This window comes from Cucurbita pepo, chromosome LG05 (assembly GCF_002806865.2).
Source record: "Cucurbita pepo subsp. pepo cultivar mu-cu-16 chromosome LG05, ASM280686v2, whole genome shotgun sequence".
Taxonomy (NCBI): domain Eukaryota; kingdom Viridiplantae; phylum Streptophyta; class Magnoliopsida; order Cucurbitales; family Cucurbitaceae; genus Cucurbita; species Cucurbita pepo.
In genome coordinates, this window is record NC_036642.1 from 1385983 (window position 1) to 1407248 (window position 21266).

Consider the following 21266-nt stretch of genomic DNA (forward strand, 5'->3'; position numbering starts at 1 on the left):
AACACAATTTCCTTCCCTCTTGAGTTACAAGACATTACTACATGGGATGGGATACAACGTTGACATTTACAAATTAAACCATCTAATTTTAAAAAAGTTTTTAAAATATTTTTCATATTTTTAAAAAATGTTAAAATAAGGTCAATAATAACAAATATTGCTATTTTCAAGGTGACATTTAATTTCCAATGACTAATATTCTTAATTATAACTTTCATCCAACCAAATTAATATTATTATTATTATTATTTTTTGGGATTTTAGAGTCTGAATTTCTTGGGCACGTTTAATTTATACGATTTTTTTTTCTTTAATAAATTGGTTTTTGTTGGATGTTGGTTCGGTTCAATGAATAGAGAACCAAAAACCAAGACGACACATCGGCCAAGCTGCCCAACTCTCTCTTTCTTATCCAAAGTGAACGACACGTATTTGGACTCAGTGAGTTAGGTCGGCTGAAAATATATATGAATAATAATAATAATACCACATTATTAATTTAAAGAAAATAAAACGAAAAACAATTAAGAGATTGTCAATATTTGAAAAATAAGTTGACTTTCTGGGTTATGCACATATCCGCCATTGCAATAGTTTTCTTTATATCATTTATTACAATCATAAATATATATATATATATATATATATATATATATATATATATATATATATATATATATTCAAATTTAACTCGCAATTGGGTATGATATAATTTAAAATGTCAATATTTTAAGTTTCGGTATCAAAATTTTCATACTATGCTCTCGTATATTTAACCATATCTCTAATGATTAAAATAACAGAATTTATCGTATAAGAAGTGGTTTTATACCCATATTTAAAAAAAAAAAAGTAAAAAAATTAGAAAAATACATATATGGTATAGAAAATTATTGAGTATTTAATAATAATTTGTAATAAAAGAGAGAATTATATAATAACATAACATAGGATGTGTATTAAGGGGAGGGGTTGATATGGACTCACATTAGGAACTTTATTTGGCCTTTTTTTTGTTTTGCCTCTTTTTGTGCTCTCAATTTGTGTTTACTTAGTTGACTAAAAAATAATTTATTTATTTATTATATAAGGTTCAATTTTTAAGTCTCATTACTATATAATAAGCATGCTAATAAACTATAATAAAATAATAATAATAATAATAATAAATAAATAAATGAAAGTCTCGAGCATATTCTATTATCTAAAACATTGACATCATCGTATTTCCACACGTATTTAATTTGTAAAACATTGACATCATTGTTGAAAACAACATATCTAACTCTTTTAATCTGTTCGTTTCATTAAAGAAAAATAAAACAAACCAGAAAGAAACAACGACATATATCATTAAACTAAGCATGAAACAGAGAAAAANGCGAAAAAGAAACAAGGACATATATCATTAAACTAAGCAAGAGAAAAATGGGTCCATATGAAGAAGAGAATTTCTTGGTAATCTTTCATGTGCTCCAAGAGCCACCTCTTNCCAGAAAGAAACAACGACATATATCATTAAACTAAGCATGAAACAGAGAAAAACGGGTCCATATGAAGAAGGGAATTTCTTGGTAATCTTTCATGTGCTCCAAGAGCCACCTCTTTAAACCAGAAACAAAGTCAAAGGTTGACCACTGCAAGCCAATGGGCTCCATTGATTTGGCCCCTAAGAGACCCTTTTTTCATAATAGAAGAGAGATAATAAATTAAGAACTAACTAAGGCAGCCGATGGAGACAACATTGCCACTTGTGCTTATGTTAGTTGCCTATTGGTTGGGCTCTTTAATTTGTATAATATATAAATTATGGGTGTATCAACATTTTGAAATTATGTTAGCCACACACATAAAGAATATCAAAATTTGTTCATAGCATGCACATATGATATGGTTGGCAAGTTCTTTGTCAAAGGGAGAGGCAATGATAAGTTATAGTGATGAAAGAGACGCTTAGTTTAAATTATGTGTCAAAAAAACACTCGATATAAGAGCTCAAACACACAACTAGCAGATATTGTCCGTTTTAGCCCATCATGTATCGTTGTCGGTCTCATGATTTTAAAATGTTTTGTTTCCCTCTTCCACCGATGTGGGATCTCACACTTTCTTTACAACATACGTATAAATTAAACCTATTTGAAAGGCCAATGATAATAAGTTGGATTTGGCTCTTGATATTCTATTTATCCAATTTCGATATCATTCCTTTTAATTGCTATTAACATGATGATGACGACATTGTTACTACTAATGATTAAAAATTGTGATGGGAAGTCAAAATAACACTAAATTAATAAAACTATGTAGAAGAAGAAACTTAATTAGAAAAATGATGTTATTAAAGATGGTTATAAGGTAATGTATTCAATTCAAATGGAAAAAAAGAGGATTTGTAAATAAAAAATTTGCAATGATTGAAGATTAATTAGTGCATTAATATGATTAATTAATAATTGAGTTCCTAATAAGAGTTTGGAGGAGGGATAAGGAGTAATGCCTATACATGATTTCAAGATGTGCTGGAAATGGGCAAGTCAATTAAGGAGTTGGATAAGCCCTACGGTTTAGGGTCACCTGACTTATTTATTATTATTATTTTATTCTTTTCTATAGCCTCGAGATTTAGGTTTAGGGTTATATGAGATCATCTCGATATCATCCCAATTCATTCGTATACCCTTATTTACTCCGGTGTCACAAAAGAGAAATATTTTTAAAAAATTTAAATGTGTGCCTATTTAATTTATAAATTTTTAATTTTATATCTAATAGATTTCTAATGTATTTATAATTTTTAAATTTAAAGTGAGTCGGTGAATTAAAAATAACATTTATGTAAAAAATTTATTATCGTTTTAGCCCGTCTCGAGCCCAAATGAGAATTGAACTGGGTTTACAATTGGGCCGAAACTATAACAAGGTGGAGTAAGTTCGGCCCAACAGTTTCAGCTTCATCGGCCCAACACATTTGAGTCATCCCTCTTCTTCCTTAGCTCGTTTCACTCTTCGGCCCGAGAATCTTCGTACCGGTCGTGACGTCATAAATTTTTATTTATTTATTTCAGTTGAAATAGCTAAAATCATTTTTACATAAATAATTAAATGAATGTAATATTCACAATACAAAAGATTTAGCCAAATAATAATATTCAAATTAACATTAATTTTGGAAATTAAAATAGGTAGTTATAAATGTTGTAAAATAAATAATAACAGAGGTATTTAGATAATTAGAAATAATAATAATAATAATCTTAGGCGGCCATTGACAAAAACAACTGGCGGGTCCCCGACAAATTTTATTAAAACGACGTGGTTTTAATTTTTGGGAATCTTTGGATGCTACATTACGTGTCTAATACCGCCACGTGCATTGTTAATTATTGTTCTACCTCATAATTTCTTCTCACATGTCACATGCTATACTTTTAATGATTTATTAATATTAATAATAACTACCTAATTACCGATCTTAACTTCATAACAATTATGGTATTTTGTCTTTTAATTAAGAAAAATAGTACCGAGTCACGTATTCATTTTTCATAATTATTTTCAAATATAGTAATAATTATGAAAAACATATTATATTTACTTCTTGTAATTTAATTAATATAATGTCTAATTTGGAATATTAAGTTAATTCTTCCCAAATCTACCTGGCAAATTATGATGTATATGTTTCTCCAACATAATTATTCATTGGTTCACGGGAAGGGCTTCCCTTCCAATTAAAAATTTATGTGACTCTCAAACTTGTAATATTAAATTATGTCTATATTTATTTGTTTTTTTACGAAGGTAGGATCTCATAATTCACTCTTGAGGTCTAACGTCCTTGTTGGCACATCACTCGGGATGGAGCTTTGATACCATTTATAACCCTTCAAGCCCACCGCTAGCAAATATTATCCATTTTGGTTTGTTAGAGGGAAAAGTCCATCATCCTTACTAACACATTGCACGGTGTCAGGTTCTTATACAATTTGTAACGGTCTAAGCTTATTATAAAGGAGAGATTTCCACGTCTTTTTAAAGAATGTTTCGTTCCTATTTGCAATTGTGACTACAAAACAAAAAGAAATGGTAAGGGTTTTTTTTTTGCATTCCCATGTTATTGAAAAAGCTCCAAAAACATTGCCTAAAACTTCCAAGCATCTTCAAAGCTGCCAGCTAAAATCCCAAGAGGCCACACATGGGTCATTGATTCATATTATTCCTTCTCTCAACCCTATAAAACCCCCACCCAACCCCTTCCCATTCTCCCACCACCACCACCAAACCCCTTCAACACACACAAATAAACACCCAAATGGCTTCCAAAGCTACAGCCTCCCTTGCCTTCCTCCTCTCCCTCAACCTCCTCTTCTTCTCCCTTGTCTCAGCCTGCAGCAACTGCTATGTCCCTGCCCCTGTCCCTCCCAAGCCCAAGCCATGCCCTCCCACCACAAAGCCCAGCCCTTCCTCCAGCTATGGAAAGTGCCCAAGGGACACCCTCAAACTCGGCGTATGCGCCAAGTTACTGGGTGGCCTCGTCGACGTTAACCTCGGCAAACCCCCTGTGACCCCATGCTGCACCCTCATTGAAGGCCTTGCTGACCTCGAAGCTGCTGTCTGCCTTTGCACTGCTATTAAGGCTAGCGTTTTGGGTATCAACCTTAACATCCCTGTCTCCCTCAGCCTGCTCCTTAATGTGTGCAGCAAGAACGTCCCCAAGGGATTCCAGTGCTGATCTTCATCAGTCCCATTAGTGTTCTTCGTGAAATTATCTATCACTGTGTGTGTCTTTTGAAGCTTCGTTGCATGTTTTAAAATTTATTACAAATTATTATTGGTTGTTTAATTTGGTTATTTTGGTTATTGGTGGTTGTAATTTTCAATATTTGAAATTAAACGATCTATCTCATTTTCTTTTTCTTGAGATTAGGGTTTCTGAATCACTAATATTGTTAATTAAGGCATTGATTTGTGTTAAGCTAAGATTAATTATAGTAAGCATTTAGAACCCATTTGAAAATAGAGGATGAAAAACGAATCCATTCATTAATTACTGTCAACTTTGTCTTTTACTTCTTTACCAGAGTGAAAGGAAGTGTAGGTGAATAGTTAAAATAATAATAATAATGTGTAAAATAAATAAGTAGGTTTCTGACATGTCGACAACTGACAGACCGACGTGTAGTTTTGTGATGGAGGGCATGGGCGATGCCTTGGTCTGCATGCATGCAGGTGTGTGATGTACACAGACATCCAGGATCATAATTTTGTCAGACATTCAATTTTTTTTTTTTTTGAACTGATTCATTAATGGATACTTTTAAAAGATTCTTGGGACTAAATTTATAGAGCAATTTTAAGATTTATTAAAAATGAGATTTTAAAATTACGAGGAAGACGGTGATACGTAACGGATTTAAACTACATCCTCTTTGAGCCTAGCGTTCTGCTAGCACACTAATCTCACAATTCTAAAAAATGTTTCGTTCACTTATCCAGCTGATGTGTGATCTCACAATCTACTGTACTTAACGAGTCAAAATAGACAATATTTACTAACGATGATTTGTTCGATATTAAATAAGGTATAGGTGGGATGAATTGGGAGGTTTAATTTAATAGGTAATCAATCATATGACCACATATATTAAATGTATCAAATCAGGATTACCCGTGAACTTGTTTTGGCTTTTTATTATTATTTTATTTTTTCCATTTGATCTGTGTGGATCGCACTCAGCAATCTGTTTGTTCATATTTGACTTCATTCATTTGCATTTCACATTTATGATTATTTCTTTTAAATGATAAATTTTAATTTATTTATTTTCAATCGATTTTAAAATTATTTTTATATGAAAAAGGGAAAGTTGAGGATATACGAAACCTAATAATAAATTTAAGCAAAAAATAAAAACTTTAATTAAAAATCCCACCGACTTTTTTTGTGGGAACTTGATATATATTTAAGTTAGGTCAAGGTATTGAATAAGCACAAAAACAAATGCTTTGATAATATCATAAATTCGTTGATGTAAAAATACACAATAATCGAGGTTGTAAAAAAAAAAAAAAGTTAGATGGCAAATTTAGTCTAAGTGAGATTAAAAAGAATTAAAATTTAAATGTCATTCGAGAAAGTTAGAATTTAGTCTTTACAAACACGGTAGCACAACCCACTTCATACTAGCCATCACAGCCCACAACAAGTGAGTTCAACATTTGGATTGTGACCCGTAGCCCGTTCAACCTTGAATCAAAATGCCCACTCCATTTTCGACATTAGATTTGCAAGTTTGAGTATTTATGAAGTCGATACATATGTATAATAATAATAATGCATGCCTAAAAAATTCAATATAGGTAGAACTAATACTTACAACTAATACTTAAATGAATAGAAGTCAAAAAGACAATTTTATATCCCACTAGCTTATTGCATGTGACTACACAGTTTGTTTCCAATATTTAAAAATTTTTTTTTTTCAATTTTCTTGGAATCCAAAAATAAAAGTATTAATATGATATTTCTGTAACTTTTAAGTAAGTTGTCCTAATTAATTTGAACCCTAGATTTGAAAATGAATGTTTGAATGGGTATAAGCTGAGAAACCTGACACCATGTCATGTGAGAATATATCATACTAATATATGAAGTAGGGTTTTATTTTTGAAATTTTATTAAAGTAAAAAATAATAATAATTAAAATCTATATAATGACCTACACGTTCATAATCCATGGTTAGCACAACAACCCATCAAAATATATCATCAAAATACATTCATATCATCACAACAACCCATCAAAATATATCATAAAAAACATTCATATCATCATCCATGGTTACCAAGTGCTGAAGTTTTCAAATCCCCAACTCCGATTGCACCTGCAAGATGGTGTTGGCCGAGTCCTGCAGCCGCCGCATCTCCTCCGTGGTTAGATGCACATTGGTAATCCCCAATACTCCACCTCGCCCTAGCCGTGCGGGCAGGCTGAGGAACAGGTCGCCACCATCAATGCCGTAGAACCCTTTTGCGAGGACAGATACAGGGTGGATCCTCTGCTGGTCTCGAAGGAGCGATCGGGCAAGGCTTGCCACCGAGTACCCGATCGCCCATGATGTGTAGCCCTTTAGGCGTATTACTTCATACGCCCCCCCTATCACCTCTTTGTGGATGTTCTCTAATGTTTCCTTCTCGTACGCAATTTGTTGGCTCTTTAGAAAGCTTAGTATTGGCACCCCGCCCACGCTTATGCTTGACCATAGCGCCACTGAGCTGTCGCCGTGCTCCCCCACTATGTATGCCTTCAAACATATATGAGATCCCTTTTTTTTAGCTTCATGATCTAAATATCAATGCTAGTTTGTAGAAATTCATCTACTGTTTCAATTAAAGGTTTTTCAATTATGGAGCGTGAGTTGCCAGAAATTAGGAATTTCACTTTCCAAATTTCATGGAAGTTTTTAGAATCATCGAATTCATTTTCCTCAACTTCTCCCACGGATTTCTTCAGTGTCAAGCTTACTACCAGTCATGTTTTACATCAATCGACCGAAAACGATAAAATCAAAACTACTTCGACAACAGCAAACCAACAATAAGGCACTAATCGATTCAAAAAGGTTGAAGAAATGTTGATCGGAGAACTGACCTGAACATCCTGAGCGTTGACGTCGAGATGATCGGCAATGAGAAACCTAAACCTAGACGAGTCCAGATTCGTTCCTGATCCAATAACTCGATTCGAGGGAAAACCAGAGAGCTTCCAAGCAACATAGGTCAAAACATCCACCGGATTCGAAACGACCAACAATATCGTATCGGGAGAGTACTGAACAAGCGGCGGAACTATTTTCTGAAATAGAGCAACGTTCCTCTGCAGGAGATTCAACCTAGATTCGCCGGCGATCTGACGAGCGCCGGCTGTGACAATGCAAAGATCGGATCCAGCGGTGATAGAGTAGTCGGTGGAGGCGTTGATTTTGGTGCGGGGGAGGAAGGCGGCGGCGTGTTGGAGGTCGAGCATTTCGCCGCGGAGCTTGTCAGGCTTGGCGTCGACGAGGACGAGTTCATCGGCCAAATCTTGAGTGAGGATGGTCTGAGCGATGGCCATGCCGACGTTACCAGCGCCAATAACAGAGATTTTAGTGTTGCCCTTGGAGGTCGACGGAGGAGAGGCGTCAGGGATGGGCTTGAAGAAGGCCTGTGAAAGGTCGAGGCCGCCGGGACCTAAGGCGGATGCTGACGGACTCTTCTGCATTGTGAAAAGGTATGGGGACTGTGATTGGCGGTGCTACTGTTGCAGAGAAGTTGGCGAATCTGAAGTGGGCGATTGCGTAAAGGCGATGAAGAAGAAGAACAAGAAAACGAAGAAGAAGAATCAACGTTTGGGAAAGTTGAAGAACAGTCTCTCCCAGATTTTTCAACGCTCTATCAAAATATTCTTTTGGAGTTGGTGGTTTCACTTTTGATTCATTAGATTGGCTCCTGGTGTGGGTCGCACTCATTATTTTTAGTAAATTTTCCATCCACCTTTTCTTGGATTCAATAATTTAAACATACCAATGGCGGTGACCATAAATCTTATCACAATTTCATACAGATAAAATATTTTCAACCATTTTATTATATTTATTAATTTTAAGAGAAGAAACACCCCCACATTAAAAAAAAAAAGAAGGGGAAACGGAGTTACAAAGCCAATATTTGAAGCAGAAATTTTTATTCATTATGTAGAGCTGTACATGATATCACTTGCCAGAATCCTTGAACTGGAAGAACAAGCAGGAAATGGAAGAGGCAGAGAGAACAGAAGAAGAATGAGAGCAATCAGGTCTCTACCACCCAAATGTGTTTTCTCCACTGTAACTTACATACAGAAATCCATCTTCGTCCTTCTTCTCTTCATATATTGCAGACATGATTGCTCCTTAAGATGGAAAAAAAGGAATGATTTGCTTGGCAAAGTTGGATAATAACAAGTTCTAAAGATCTTGATTCTTGCGTTTCATACTTGTGTTTTAAGCTTTGGTTGCAAAAACCGATATAATCATAAGACGTTGTCCACAAAACTTTACTAATAATTTTCGAAATCTCTTAAACGAACTTGTTTATGAGATGGACTTTCATTTTCAAAACTGGTCCTAAACATGTCCTACATACATTATAGACAAAAAGGGTGTACCTGTAGGAGGGAGGACGTTGTCCACAAATATAAATATTGCTTTCTCTGGGCTCAATTTGATTCTTTTACGGATGACATAAACAAACTGTCCCACGGTAAGGTCCGCTGGAACTAGGTACCTGCAGTCATTGGGTCAAAGTCTTAGCCCCAGAAAGAGAAAGAAGTAGAAGGCATTGTGAACTGCCAATTTTCCGTTCTCTCCTTGATGATTCATATGCATAAAGGAATTGACAACAAACAAAGCTACGAGAAAGAACGAACACACAATTTTAAAAAGTAAATAAAGCCCCTATGCATTGTTGAGGATTGTTGGGAGAGTAGTCTCACATGGGCTAATTAAGGGGTTGATCATGAGTCTATAAGTAAGGAATACATCTCCATTCGTATGAGGCCTTTTTGGGAAGCCAAAAGCAAAGTCATGAGAGCTTATGCTCAAAGTGGACAATATCATACCATTACGAAGGTTGATTCCTAACATGTATATGTGTGTGTATATTCAGCTCATCAACCATCAAATCAAAAAGAGAAAATTAACTTAAAATGTAGTCATTGAACAAAAGTTCCAAAACAGAAGCAAGAAAGTTCAAGTTCATCAGCTAACAATAGCTATATAACACTTTCTTCGATGAAGAGAAATAGACACAGAATACTGTACCAGAAGGTATCTTTTCAAAATTAACTTCGCCTTTGATATAATATAAAAGAAAGATAAATGCAACAGATGACCGAGATAAAGAAATGTAACAAATGTATAATATTGTTGGTGATTCTTACTTCTTCTTATCAATGCTGGGGATGTCACTATTCTCTGCCTTCTCCACAATAACCTTGAAACCATAAAACAAAAATTATGAACAAGCAGTAACCGATAGAATGTTCAAACAAAATATAACAGATGAACTTCCTTTATTTTGAAACATTTCGTTCTTAAAACACACTTCCCTCTGCTTATTAACACTATAAACAACCCATTGCCAAACCGGTAACATTACAATTGAACGCGTCCAGTACCCAGGTTTTGGGGAAGAAATCAAAGAACATTATCAATAACTGATTGTTTCCTTGCCAAATGACAGACAGAAAAAGGATGCGGACACCAGATGATAGTTAAAGAATCAGAACAAATTTGAGTACTTGAGAATGAGAAGTTTAATAAAGAACATCAAAGCTTTGACAAAACAATATCTGAACATCAAGTTGACGGTGATAGCCAATAGCCAATCAAATGAAGGTTCTAAAATAAAATCATTTCTTACTGGAATTCTATCGGTGTATTTCTCCCTAATCCTTGCAGCCTCAGCTTTTCTTTTTTCTGGTAAAACAAACAAGGAAATGGAATAAGTTCTTGTCTTACAAAATGGATTTGATTAAATCTCTAGGGAAAAAGAAAAGCATATTATTGAAGACTACCAAGATCATTCTCTTGCTTGAAGTAGCTCTTAGCCATCAGTCCTGAAATTACAATCCACGAAAGTCAGACTCGTTTAATTTTACAAGAAGCAACCACAGAATTTATGAAAATCTTGGAAAAGCAGCAAGCAAGGCAAAAAATATGAACATTACAAACAATCCCCAACAATAACAAGCTAAAAACTCGCACTGTTAATGCGATAAACATAATCGTGACAGACAAAATAGCCTCAACAATTTAAGTTAAAACCACCAAGAATTTCACTACTCCGCTAAATTCGACAGCCCAACAAACTTTTACAACTCTCCCGATCAACAAACAACGAGAAAAAGAAACCAATAACACGAAATTAAACTCAAGGAGTCGGATTCAAACATTCAATCAACGAATAACGAAATAGAAACTCGGCAGATTGTCAAGTAACCATGGAATTAAGAGAAGAACTAACGAACATAACCAACGATCATCAAGGGGAAAAGAACAAACCTAGAAGGGAGTTGAGCAAAATTAATCGATGAGCGAAGCCAGGTGAGAGTTAGAAACGGAGCCGAATATCTCGGAAATGGTTTCTGGGCGAGAATTTTGGGAATGGAGATTGGAGTGAATAACAGATAAAAAGAGAGGGAGAGAGAAGCCTTCACCGTGGCGTTGCTTCGGTGTTCAATAAATGTTTCATATTTTTAAAAGCCTTCATCCGATTGTGATATTCAACTATTAATCATAATTTAATATATTAATGATCAAATTAAAACAATTAATACAGATATTATTTAGCAAATTTTCAGGGCAGTCGCTCACACGCTCTCTGTCGAATATAAATGTAAATTAATTGTGATTTGATCATTCATAGTCTATAAATGGTGAAAAATAAATATTGCACAATATTTATAATTATGCGAATAAATATTGGTATGAAAAATAAAGTTTGGTAACAATAAATAAAAATACTTTTTAATGTTTTTTTTTTTACTAATTGTCACATATTTGGAATTTTAAAATTTAAAATGTAATGAAGTCAACATTAATAAAATAGTTAAAGGAGAAGACTTTTTTTTTATATTTTATTCTTCCAAAATAATAATAATAATAATAATAATAAATATTAGTTAATTGAGAAAATAATGTTAAAATTATAAATAGGGGAATATTATATAATTTTTTAAAGTTCGAATTTGATAAAATCTCGTTGACTATCTAAAAGAATTTTAGCAAAAAGCGACATATTTTCAAAAATTAATTATTTCAAACTAATTCAATAAAATTTGTAAAAGATAATAAATAAACTATTTTTCTATTTTCTAAATAATGTAATAAAAGCCGATCGTGTTATTTATTTTTTACCTAAGTTTTTAAATTTAAAATTTTGTTTTTATCTATAAAATTTAGCTAAAGATTTAATTATTTTTGTGATTAAATCAAATGTTTGTCACGTGCGAATTCTCCCTCCATCGTCATAAGATTTACGGTTTACGGGAGACGGGAGTTTGTTCTGAAAGGGCTGAAATCGGAGCACCGCGAAAACGAGGGAAAAAAAAAATGGGCAGTAGAACAAATTTCTACAAGAATCCTTCCATCTCCTACAAGAAGGACTTGAATCTCTCCTCCGCTCTTCAAAACCTAAGAGGTAACTATTCTAATTCATCTTGTTTTCTCCTCCGACTCTTGTTTGATTGTCGACGAAAGCAGAAACGAGTATCACATTCAGTAATTTGGCTCCTGAAGCTACTTCTCTCATTCGATTGGGAGTTCTGTTTCTCCAGCTCTAGTCTTAAAGCAATTAGATTAGAGAATTTGGAACAGCTTAATCTGTTGGTTTCTTCTTTGATTGTCGTGATTGCTTATGTTACTCAGATTGCTTAGGTTGTTCTGTTTTTCAATTTAGCATATAATATTGCTATCGGCAATGCTCCTCCGACCGATGATCAACCACCTCCTGTCGCGAAGAAGAATGAGAACCGCAAACGCCTCCGCCGGGAGCCAGAATTATCAGGTAATCCGAAATATGATGTTGGAAGCAGTGACGGGCCTATGTCTCATCAAGATTATATTGAAAAGAGAAGGTAACCTCAAATGTTTAATCCGTGATTTCTATTTTTTCAAGGCACGAGAGTTTTTCTTGCAGATAATTTATTGGTGTTGTGTAGTCATGCTATTGAAACGTAATTTTGATTTTTTCAAATGATGATAGGAAAGAAGCTAATAGACCTCAACCTTATGAGACGCTTACGGAAGATGTTTTGGTAATTGAGTGTTTTGGGTTTCAGTTCATTGAGAACTTACCTTTGAATGTCGCTTGAAATTTTTGTTTCTGTGGCAGGGAACTTCCAGCTTCGGCTTGAACTTGGTAGGATATGAAAGTAAGCTTCTTTGGCATTTTGGTGTTAGTTCTGCTTCTTTTGCATTATATTGCTAGTTCTTTACTCGATCATAGGTTGTATTAAGATTACTGGGGTTTGTTACTCGGGCTATCAAGCTTCAACTATTTGATGTTGTCTACGTATTTTTCGAGAAAGTTGTAGCATTAATGGAGCCACATAACGTTTAATTCTTTCCTGTTATTGATGATTTTCAAATGGCCATGCTTCCATCTTACATCAAAAGTAACATCTATCATTGTCACCAGATCTGTTTGATGTTTCAAAAAATTTCTTACCCATGGATACACATTCTCATGAAAGATTGTACTTCTCATTCTGATAGATCAAATTCATCAAAGGATTGACGTTATGTGAATCCTAAATTTGAATACTCATATTTCTTTCTTTTATTATTATAGCCATACGGTAATGTTTGTTTGATAATGTTTCTTGTTTGAACTATTAAACTCATTATTTTCTGATATGCTGGACTATTAATCTCTATTATTTGAAAGAAAGATGTAGAGCTGGTACCGCTTTCAAATATTGCTTTCCAATTTTCTCTTCGTGCTTCATGTAATAGGTATGATGGGAACAAATTTTGTTTTCAAATCTCAATGTGGTCTACTTTCTAACCTTTTTGGAAGGAAAATTGTCGTTACCAACTTTATGTGAAACTGACATTTATGTTGATTTATTGCCCACAATTTAATCTTATCTCATTTACATGTTCATTAGGTGATGAGAGCACATCTTCGGAAACTGCAGTAAAGCCAGATCATCAAAATTCCAGTTTGTTCTTGGACTCAACTATCTCTTTTAAGTAATTGATCTGGGGTTGTATAGGTTATTATTGTCACGGTGACTAGCTCAGTGGCTTAACATCAATACATTTCCAGTCTTAATTTTTAATTCATTTAGTTTCCCAAAGTTCATCTTTAATACACCTAAATTTGCATGACAGCTGAACTAGTAAGTCATTGCATTTGGAATCTAATCCAGTCGTTCTTAGGTCTCTTGAATGAGTTTGAGGAAGTTGAGGGAAAAACTGAGCAACGTTTTGCCATTGCGGGAGAACCTGTTTGTGTAGTATGTGGTAGATATGGAGAATACATATGCAATGAAGTAAGATGTGAACAATTGATTCAATGCTTTCGCTCACTATTGATTTGACCCATCCTAAGCCATTATGCACGATCATTTTGATAGACCAATGATGACATCTGCAGCATGGAGTGCAAATTTAAGCTTTTGGAAATTCTTAAAAGGAGTGAGGTATTTTTGCCCACCTTTATTTGTGATGTTAAACGATAGTGTTATGTCTAATGATTCTGACACTTTTTTTTCTTTTTTTACAGGAGTCCTCAAATTGTGAAATGAAAGATGTTGCATTACCAGAAACCAAGTATATCCTTCCATCNCTCCTCAAATTGTGAAGTGAAAGATGTTGCATTACCAGAAACCAAGTATATCCTTCCATCCCCAGAGTTTGGGGAGGACACCTGGGATTATAAGAACCATCGCTGGTCCAAAACAAAATCCAATCTTTGTACTTATGAATGGTAAATTCTCTGCCATAGCTTTGATAAGTATGATCATCATTTAGCACTTGCACTATCAATATTATTGTAAGAGGAAATTGACACGAATGTTTTTGATATTTGGTATAATTTTTCACTTATTTTTTGCATATAGTTAAGAGCTTTATTTCTAATAAACGTAAGTACAGAACTAAATATATATAATTTGGGGAGTCATGATAAAGTTTTCTAGCTCTTTTGGATGGCCACTCTTAACTTCTTGTACTTCCAAACAGCTGGAAATGTCAAAAGCCGGGGCACCTTGCTGGAGATTGTTTGGTGAGAACCAGTAACCAGGTTTGTTATCATATTGTAACTCATCTAAGAATAATTGAGTTTCCAAGTCTTTTTGGGGCCTAAATTTCCTGGGTAGTTAGTAATGCTTGGCCAATGACTTGTCCTTGTTTGTTTATCTAGGTAATGCAACAAAAGACTTTCAATACTGTACCTAACGATCTCATTGGACTATATAAAAGGTCAGGAAGATGCTAACTGTCCTTGTTTTCTGTTTCTACTAGTTATCATTGTTACTAGTCCCTAGTTGTCGTCTGCTAGAAAATGTCTATAATTTGATGTAATTGCATTTTTTATATGTTGAAATGTTATATCTTTATTTTTCTGGGATTATAAATCTTTACATTTTTTTTAAAGTTTATTTTATAACTAGAATAAAAATTCTTTATATTAAAAGAGGAAATAATAAATGTGTTCTATTTTTTCCACTGAGTCAGAATTTATATTATAAATATCACTTCCACTTTCTTGAACTTTTGATAGGTATATTCTATCAGTCAAAAGAATAGGGGTTAGGTAGGAAAGAGTCAAGGTTTAAAATGTAGTGTAAGATATAGTTGTAAGCAGAATTTCGTTTGAATGGATTAATAGAAATATTGGATGGATTTACATTGTGTGTGTGGATTGTTTAGTAAAGTATATGTGAAATCTCATTCACTTTGCATATAATATAGAANCTCTAGTCTTAAAGCAATTAGATTAGAGAATTTGGAACAGCTTAATCTGTTGGTTTCTTCTTTGATTGTCGTGATTGCTTATGTTACTCAGATTGCTTAGGTTGTTCTGTTTTTCAATTTAGCATATAATATTGCTATCGGCAATGCTCCTCCGACCGATGATCAACCACCTCCTGTCGCGAAGAAGAATGAGAACCGCAAACGCCTCCGCCGGGAGCCAGAATTATCAGGTAATCCGAAATATGATGTTGGAAGCAGTGACGGGCCTATGTCTCATCAAGATTATATTGAAAAGAGAAGGTAACCTCAAATGTTTAATCCGTGATTTCTATTTTTTCAAGGCACGAGAGTTTTTCTTGCAGATAATTTATTGGTGTTGTGTAGTCATGCTATTGAAACGTAATTTTGATTTTTTCAAATGATGATAGGAAAGAAGCTAATAGACCTCAACCTTATGAGACGCTTACGGAAGATGTTTTGGTAATTGAGTGTTTTGGGTTTCAGTTCATTGAGAACTTACCTTTGAATGTCGCTTGAAATTTTTGTTTCTGTGGCAGGGAACTTCCAGCTTCGGCTTGAACTTGGTAGGATATGAAAGTAAGCTTCTTTGGCATTTTGGTGTTAGTTCTGCTTCTTTTGCATTATATTGCTAGTTCTTTACTCGATCATAGGTTGTATTAAGATTACTGGGGTTTGTTACTCGGGCTATCAAGCTTCAACTATTTGATGTTGTCTACGTATTTTTCGAGAAAGTTGTAGCATTAATGGAGCCACATAACGTTTAATTCTTTCCTGTTATTGATGATTTTCAAATGGCCATGCTTCCATCTTACATCAAAAGTAACATCTATCATTGTCACCAGATCTGTTTGATGTTTCAAAAAATTTCTTACCCATGGATACACATTCTCATGAAAGATTGTACTTCTCATTCTGATAGATCAAATTCATCAAAGGATTGACGTTATGTGAATCCTAAATTTGAATACTCATATTTCTTTCTTTTATTATTATAGCCATACGGTAATGTTTGTTTGATAATGTTTCTTGTTTGAACTATTAAACTCATTATTTTCTGATATGCTGGACTATTAATCTCTATTATTTGAAAGAAAGATGTAGAGCTGGTACCGCTTTCAAATATTGCTTTCCAATTTTCTCTTCGTGCTTCATGTAATAGGTATGATGGGAACAAATTTTGTTTTCAAATCTCAATGTGGTCTACTTTCTAACCTTTTTGGAAGGAAAATTGTCGTTACCAACTTTATGTGAAACTGACATTTATGTTGATTTATTGCCCACAATTTAATCTTATCTCATTTACATGTTCATTAGGTGATGAGAGCACATCTTCGGAAACTGCAGTAAAGCCAGATCATCAAAATTCCAGTTTGTTCTTGGACTCAACTATCTCTTTTAAGTAATTGATCTGGGGTTGTATAGGTTATTATTGTCACGGTGACTAGCTCAGTGGCTTAACATCAATACATTTCCAGTCTTAATTTTTAATTCATTTAGTTTCCCAAAGTTCATCTTTAATACACCTAAATTTGCATGACAGCTGAACTAGTAAGTCATTGCATTTGGAATCTAATCCAGTCGTTCTTAGGTCTCTTGAATGAGTTTGAGGAAGTTGAGGGAAAAACTGAGCAACGTTTTGCCATTGCGGGAGAACCTGTTTGTGTAGTATGTGGTAGATATGGAGAATACATATGCAATGAAGTAAGATGTGAACAATTGATTCAATGCTTTCGCTCACTATTGATTTGACCCATCCTAAGCCATTATGCACGATCATTTTGATAGACCAATGATGACATCTGCAGCATGGAGTGCAAATTTAAGCTTTTGGAAATTCTTAAAAGGAGTGAGGTATTTTTGCCCACCTTTATTTGTGATGTTAAACGATAGTGTTATGTCTAATGATTCTGACACTTTTTTTTCTTTTTTTACAGGAGTCCTCAAATTGTGAAATGAAAGATGTTGCATTACCAGAAACCAAGTATATCCTTCCATCCCCAGAGTTTGGGGAGGACACCTGGGATTATAAGAACCATCGCTGGTCCAAAACAAAATCCAATCTTTGTACTTATGAATGGTAAATTCTCTGCCATAGCTTTGATAAGTATGATCATCATTTAGCACTTGCACTATCAATATTATTGTAAGAGGAAATTGACACGAATGTTTTTGATATTTGGTATAATTTTTCACTTATTTTTTGCATATAGTTAAGAGCTTTATTTCTAATAAACGTAAGTACAGAACTAAATATATATAATTTGGGGAGTCATGATAAAGTTTTCTAGCTCTTTTGGATGGCCACTCTTAACTTCTTGTACTTCCAAACAGCTGGAAATGTCAAAAGCCGGGGCACCTTGCTGGAGATTGTTTGGTGAGAACCAGTAACCAGGTTTGTTATCATATTGTAACTCATCTAAGAATAATTGAGTTTCCAAGTCTTTTTGGGGCCTAAATTTCCTGGGTAGTTAGTAATGCTTGGCCAATGACTTGTCCTTGTTTGTTTATCTAGGTAATGCAACAAAAGACTTTCAATACTGTACCTAACGATCTCATTGGACTATATAAAAGGTCAGGAAGATGCTAACTGTCCTTGTTTTCTGTTTCTACTAGTTATCATTGTTACTAGTCCCTAGTTGTCGTCTGCTAGAAAATGTCTATAATTTGATGTAATTGCATTTTTTATATGTTGAAATGTTATATCTTTATTTTTCTGGGATTATAAATCTTTACATTTTTTTTAAAGTTTATTTTATAACTAGAATAAAAATTCTTTATATTAAAAGAGGAAATAATAAATGTGTTCTATTTTTTCCACTGAGTCAGAATTTATATTATAAATATCACTTCCACTTTCTTGAACTTTTGATAGGTATATTCTATCAGTCAAAAGAATAGGGGTTAGGTAGGAAAGAGTCAAGGTTTAAAATGTAGTGTAAGATATAGTTGTAAGCAGAATTTCGTTTGAATGGATTAATAGAAATATTGGATGGATTTACATTGTGTGTGTGGATTGTTTAGTAAAGTATATGTGAAATCTCATTCACTTTGCATATAATATAGAAGAAAAGGTTGTACTAATGTGAAATTGGTGTGATTGGAATGCTTTGTGTCTGCAGATGTTACCAGATAGGAAAGAATTTGTCAAATGCACTGTGCAACGAATGCAGCTGTTCGTTTAGTTTGGCGACATGCCTTGATTGTAGTACTGTTTACTGTGACAAGTAAGCACTTTCATGTATTTATTTACTGTGTCTGTATGTTTAGGATGGATATTTAGATAGATAATTTTCAGTCGTGTCTAGCTATTTTCTTCTCCACTGACGTTCTGAACTTAAATTTGGAGAAAGAATTCTAATATATCAAATAGATAATGAATATCATAAAGTATGTCAGTGGGAATCGGATGTATTAAAAATCTAAGGTTTAAATCAGGGTGGGTCCATTTGCATGTGCATATAATTGCAAGGTATTTCTGGTCATCTATTCACGGTTTTGATCACCGATGTTTTGTATGTAAGTTGGATTGGATGATCATGATATGAAAAAAATCATTTCTATAATATTGATTTTTTTTTTCTAATCTTCAGAAAGAAAGTGCCCTAGTAGTTAGAGTGAAATTCTTCTCAATAACGAATCATGTTATTGTGGAATGTATGTTATTGATGAATAATTTTGTCTTAGTGACTGGTCAACTTTTTTGTTCTGGTGTCTCTTACTAGTGTCAATTATGTGTTTCGCTCAGAAAGTGATTTGGAAGCTTCTATGTTTACAGTGCAGGTCATTTAAACNGTATGTGTTTCGCTCAGAACGTGATTTGGAAGCTTCTATGTTTACAGTGCAGGTCATTTAAACGAGCATATCCGCAGACACCCAACTCATGGACTATATTACTCGCATAAACTCAAACGTCTTGTAAGTGTATAAGGCGTCAGTATCTACCGTGTTTTCTGTGTATAATGTTGTAAGAGTTTTCTGTTGATAAGTTCACCTTGTCCTTTAATGAGGTTAAATCATTAACCAATGGTAATACTTAGCTGTACATTTTAGAAGAAATTTTTTCTGCATAAGTTCACCTTGTCCTTTAATGAAAGTTCACCTTGTCTACTTTCCTCATGTTGTGAAGGGAATTGTTTCTTTCTCCTGCTTTGGGTGACTGTTAATCTATTTTAAACGTAGATACACCTGTGTGCTACAATTATGTATGCACCAAATGTTATCATAGCTGATATTTTATCGACAATTTTAAGTAATGCTAAATCATTTTCGTCATAGGTAAAATGCTGCAAATCAACATGCAGGGTGACCGACATCAAGGATCTTCTGGTGTGCCATTACTGTTTTGATAAAGCTTTTGACAAGTTCTATGATATGTATACTGCATCTTGGTAAGTATGTATTTTATTATAAATTAAGATGTCTCAAGTTTAAGTTGAGATCACTTCGAAAGATGTACTTTGTCACAACAAGTTTTTTATGTGAAACTCTCATGTGAAAATGACACTTAACCTACTATGAGAACTATATCGTTTTGTTTTTGTTTCTTCTTTCTTGTTGATTGTATTTGAACTTTGTATTTGCTAAATGCAGGAACGGAGCTGGACTTTCAATCTTATCGGGTTCCATATGCTGCGAAGATCACTTTGCGTGGTAAATATCCCAATATTTCCCTTCTTTGTCCTGCATCATTTTCTTTGGCATTTCTTTTTCATGCCCTCTCCACTTCCCTACTCAGTCTCGTCCAAATCAATCACTTTCTACAAACCGCCTCGAGATGCTTGTCCCTTGTCTTCATAATTAAAACAAAAGTCATAAGTTTCTGAATTTATAGGATTAAATCCCTCTGGATATAGCTCTACTAATTTGGCTTCTGTATTGTATTGCTGAAATGCTAGGCATCGCATGAACTGTTTCAACGCAGATGTAGAGGACGCTGCCTATATCGTCAATAGAAACACTAAAAGTGAAAAGTCTGCTTCCGTTAGCGACTTTATTTTTTGAGACATCAAGAGTTCAAGCAACTGTACGTGTACCTTTTTTTACCTTTCCTCGTAGATATTCATATCCCTTAGTTTCAGTGCAAGAAAATCCCAATTTTGTACTTAAGCTAAAAGATCTACCTACCTTCAAGCCCCATCTTTTATGTGAATAGTCTGGAAAGAAACGTGTACTTAAAATTAAATTTTAAGTACAACAATTATAATAGTAATTATTACCTAGAATGATGTAAATTAGGGGGAAAAAGAACAATTTTTATCCTCGAACTTGGTAAGGTAAGGTGTATCGATTTTGCACCTTAAACTTTGACAAATGTTATAATCTTCGTTACAATTTTTTGTTCAAGTAGTTATTATTAAAGGTCTCCTCATGTGTCTTCAATAATTCGTAAACCATGAACACATACGGACTATTAATGGGTTCTTGAAGATTTTACATATTCGTGTACAGAGGTATGCATCTAAGTGGAATTGGATTCAAGTTTGTCGAAAATTATGACTTATCAATGTTTTTACAGGTCCTTATCAATGTTTTTACAGGTCAGTGCGAAAACACATCGTGTGCCTGTAAAGAACGCAGTCAAACGCCCAAGCTCGATGTCTCATAACAGTTTTACAGAACCGATCCATCTATGGGCTAAAATGCTATTTGTTCAAACTACATAATCAAATGGTAGATAATCACTATCAATCATCTTTCCAACTGTTGAATATGAGAAAATGCAATACTATAAACTTCAA

General features: G+C 34.0%; 4 protein-coding genes across 6 annotated transcripts; 2 read left to right on the plus strand and 2 right to left on the minus strand.

The window, feature by feature from the left end:
- Positions 1-4274: 4274 nt before the first annotated feature.
- On the plus strand, positions 4275-4913 carry LOC111795657 (14 kDa proline-rich protein DC2.15-like). Its single transcript, XM_023678202.1, has one exon. The coding sequence runs from the start codon at positions 4316-4318 to the stop codon at positions 4733-4735; it is 420 nt and encodes a 139-aa protein (XP_023533970.1). The 5' UTR covers positions 4275-4315; the 3' UTR covers positions 4736-4913.
- Positions 4914-6703: 1790 nt separating this feature from the next.
- On the minus strand, positions 6704-8498 carry LOC111795690 (L-lactate dehydrogenase A-like). The gene is made up of 2 exons (XM_023678245.1): positions 7656-8498; positions 6704-7308 (listed from the first exon to the last, which is right to left on the minus strand). The coding sequence occupies exons 1-2, from the start codon at positions 8262-8264 to the stop codon at positions 6865-6867; spliced, it is 1053 nt and encodes a 350-aa protein (XP_023534013.1). The 5' UTR covers positions 8265-8498; the 3' UTR covers positions 6704-6864.
- Positions 8499-8695: 197 nt separating this feature from the next.
- Positions 8696-11281, minus strand: LOC111795691 (autophagy-related protein 8f-like). Its single transcript, XM_023678246.1, has 6 exons — positions 11086-11281; positions 10599-10640; positions 10445-10500; positions 9963-10015; positions 9189-9307; positions 8696-8933 (listed from the first exon to the last, which is right to left on the minus strand). Exons 2-6 carry the CDS (start codon positions 10633-10635, stop codon positions 8842-8844), a joined length of 357 nt encoding a protein of 118 aa, XP_023534014.1. The 5' UTR covers positions 10636-10640; positions 11086-11281; the 3' UTR covers positions 8696-8841.
- Positions 11282-12073: 792 nt separating this feature from the next.
- Positions 12074-21247, plus strand: LOC111794552. Of its 3 annotated transcripts, XM_023676587.1 has the most exons (16): positions 12074-12223; positions 12482-12659; positions 12788-12839; positions 12917-12956; positions 13695-13748; positions 13969-14081; positions 14166-14232; positions 14377-14518; positions 14773-14833; positions 14954-15012; positions 18648-18752; positions 19368-19443; positions 19804-19916; positions 20119-20178; positions 20424-20551; positions 21066-21247. In XM_023676587.1, the coding sequence occupies exons 1-15, from the start codon at positions 12136-12138 to the stop codon at positions 20527-20529; spliced, it is 1314 nt and encodes a 437-aa protein (XP_023532355.1). In that variant the 5' UTR covers positions 12074-12135; the 3' UTR covers positions 20530-20551; positions 21066-21247. The 3 variants fall into 3 exon arrangements, with proteins under 3 accessions (XP_023532355.1, XP_023532354.1, XP_023532353.1); XM_023676586.1 differs by lacking the exon at positions 21066-21247 and having other exon boundaries at positions 12075-12223; positions 14166-14235; positions 14380-14518; positions 20424-20822; XM_023676585.1 differs by lacking the exon at positions 21066-21247 and having other exon boundaries at positions 12075-12223; positions 20424-20822.
- The last annotated feature ends 19 nt before the right edge of the window (positions 21248-21266 follow it).